The sequence below is a fragment of the Limulus polyphemus genome, unplaced genomic scaffold, assembly GCF_000517525.1.
Source record: "Limulus polyphemus unplaced genomic scaffold, Limulus_polyphemus-2.1.2 Scaffold758, whole genome shotgun sequence".
NCBI classification, from domain to species: Eukaryota; Metazoa; Arthropoda; class Merostomata; order Xiphosura; family Limulidae; genus Limulus; species Limulus polyphemus.
In genome coordinates this window covers 142,215-145,538 of record NW_013666368.1, presented here as the reverse complement: position 1 = coordinate 145,538, position 3,324 = coordinate 142,215, and the positions used below count along the sequence as shown (strand labels likewise).

The 3,324-nt window shown below is 36.3% G+C and overlaps 1 protein-coding gene across 1 annotated transcript in view; it reads left to right on the top strand.

Annotated features, from left to right (window-relative positions):
- The window catches only part of LOC106460350 (prothoracicostatic peptide-like), a 29,141-nt gene that overhangs the window by 19,511 nt on the left and 6,306 nt on the right, over positions 1-3,324 (top strand). Inside the window, exon 2 of the mRNA XM_013920042.2 lies at positions 1,761-2,192. Coding sequence (XP_013775496.1) covers positions 1,766-2,192 — 427 coding nt within the window. The 5' untranslated portion in view covers positions 1,761-1,765. The remainder of the gene's footprint in view (positions 1-1,760; positions 2,193-3,324) is intronic.

Here is a 3,324-nt window from a genome sequence, read left to right as displayed (position 1 = left end):
CATATATATATATATATATGATACCCAGTTGTTGTTTTTCTGTTTTATTTAAAGGAATTTAAGTTGTGTGTTAAATTTGGCTGTAATGTGAGTAGTCTCAAATATTTAACGTTGAATATATATTTAAAATGGACTCAAAAAAATTAAAATTAGCCTTTGAGGTCGTTACCCTTATGGTGACGTCACACGTCTGACAAATTTTGCACTACATTATTAGTAATCAATAATAAATTGGCTGGTTATTTGGATCGTTAAAATGGTGTATGTCTTGGCCATGAAACATGTTCCTTCAAGCAGTGGTGATATGATCCTTCACGTGGCGACAATCACTGGTGATACGTTGTTTCTCGTGGCGATGTCAACCACTAGTGATAGTTCCTTTTCGTGGTGATGACAACCACTGGTGATACTTCCTCCAGGTGGTGATGACAACCATTGGTGATACATTCCTTTTCGTGGTGATGACAACCACTGGTGATACGTTCCTTCAGGTGGTGATGACAACCACTGATGATACGTTCCTTCAGGTGGGGATGACAACCACTGGTGATACTTCCTCCAGGTGGTGATGACAACCACTGATGATACGTTCCTTTTCGTGGTGATGACAACCACTGGTGATACGTTTCTTCAGGTGGTGATGACAACTACTGATGATACGTTCCTTCAGGTGATGATGACAACCACTGATGATACGTTCCTTTTCGTGGTGATGACAACCATTGGTGATACGTTCCTTCAGGTGGTGATGACAATCACTAGTTATACGTTCCTTCATATGGTGATAAGTACTTGTTATACCTTCCTTCAGGTGCTACGCACTTTGGATTTTCACCTCATACATACGGGATTGGTCAAACCCAATGTCATCTCGCTATAATAATGTTTAAAATGTTTAAACAATGTCTTTACCTGTAAACAGGTAAAATAAGTAATTTTTATACGAGAATAGAATTTTAGGACACCTTATGGTACTTACAAAATTTAATGCAAACAATAAATCATTTATTTGTATTGAAATGTTTCATACAAGAACAAGACTATAAAAGGCTGGAATATTTCGTTTATTAAAATTGTATACTTTAGAAAAAGTTTATAGAGGAACATAAAGATGTTTGATATCAGAGTCTTTACTAACAGTGAGGTATTAAACTGAGGAAACAATGCATTATAAACTTTATAAATAATAATATAAGACATTTATATCTAAGTAGTTATACTGATTACTGAGGTGATGTTTAGTTCTGGTATAAATCGGTAGTTTTCGTTTATCGGAGTTTAACATTAAACATTTACCCAATTTTTTACATGGGATGTAACACATACAAGATCTGATGTTATTCTGGATTCTCATATTTTTCTGGAACATTATTTAATATATTGTCATAAGACATTAATATTAGGCCTATTACATTTTTAAACACTACGTCTTTATCTAGCCCCTTAGGGAATTTGAAGTATTAGAAGAGTGTATAATATCCATTGCCAAGCTACGCGTTTCGCTCAATCCAGAACTTTTCAGACCGACTGGGATACAACAAACACAGCAATGATCGGAACACTATTTATATAAGCCATTTGATAACAACAATTGTTATGTTGTGTACATTTTACATGGTTACATATATACTTGTAATAAAACATTCGAAGTAGGCTCTAACAATTATTTAACATCTATTTGTTTACTTAAGGCAATATATGTTTTTTCTAGCCCTCTTCCCATGATTTGATTACTATATTTACTTACGTCTATTTCATAGCCGTCATGTACCATGCTACTGAAGGAGTCGGATGTTTCCTTTGTCTATGTATTGTTGTCATCTTGGCAGAGGGCTCTTATCTTGAGAACAACCCAGACCTTGAAACAGTACTGTTAAGGACTGACGATCAAGAGCATCAGAAGAGAGGATGGAACAGTCTGTCCGGAATGTGGGGCAAGCGAAGCTTGAGAAAGCCTTCCGAAATCATGGATAAAAAAGGGTGGAATGACTTATCTGGCATATGGGATAAACGAGACTGGAATAAGCTGTCGGGCATGTGGGGGAAACGGGAGTGGAATGACTTACCAGGCATGCTGAGTAAACGGGATTGGAATGACCTTTCTGGAATGTGGGGAAAACGAAGCACAGAGTTAGACAACATTTTTCCGGGTGAAAGCACTGACGATGTATGGATCAAGTCAATATTTCAGGGTAAAAATGAAATGTTTTGGTTTTCTAGAGCATAATAACAACATTTATGACTGCACTATATATATATAAGTTGTTTTCTCAGTGTCGGCTGGTAAAAGAGACATTAAGTTCCCTACCATTAAAACTCTAATCTAATTAGCTGAATTATTTCTCACTATGAATAGTTTGAATTTAATGGCCAACTGTATCAACAACTCAACGCTCAAAAAATGGGTTCTTCATTCTCTTCTGTTTGTTGCCTACCTTGAGGATCGCCGTTATATGACTTTTGGTAGCATTTTCCCCAATTTCTTTATTCGTTACAGTGACGACATTTTAGGTATTGTTACATGTATCAGAACTCAAGTAGAGCAGTTCATAGAATTTACCTAACAACTCTTCCCAGACCTTAAATAGATTTATGAAATTCTACGATACCAGTGCTTCGTTTCTCGACATCAACATCCACATTTCATCTGCTTTCTTAAAAACCACCATGCACTACAAAGACACTGACAGTCAGGTTTACTTAGACTACCATTTTCTCCATCCATGCGAAACCAAGACTGACATTTTTAACGGACAGTTCACAAGACTTATGCTCCGAGTATCAGACCTTTTTATGCAAAACCAATGATATGACCAGATCTTTTGAACAAAGCAAATACATGGCTCATGTCATTAAAAAAAGGTCCACAACCATATGTACACTGCATCACATATTAACGCTACCCAACCTGAATACAAAAGTAAAAAACGATAAAATCCCATTGATAACACACAGTCCCTCTCAACAGACTAGTAACAAATCTCATACAAATAAAAAAAATCATTTACTCAAGACTGACCCCATCACTGGTGAAATACTCAATATACCTCCTTTAATTTCTTATAAACGAAATACCAACCTTAAAGACCACTTGGGGTATTCGAACCAAGAATTCCCCCACTATTGGAGCTCACTGTACCAGTAAAAGTTGTTAGATATGTCCATACCTTTCAAACAACCCTACAATAATTGGTCCTAGATATACACATTCCACGTTAGGGGACATTAGACCTGCACGTCGTAATTTGTCATTTACTGTATCCAGTGCAGCAGGTGTCATAAACTAAATATATTTGAGAAACAACCGAAGACATCTGATCTGTA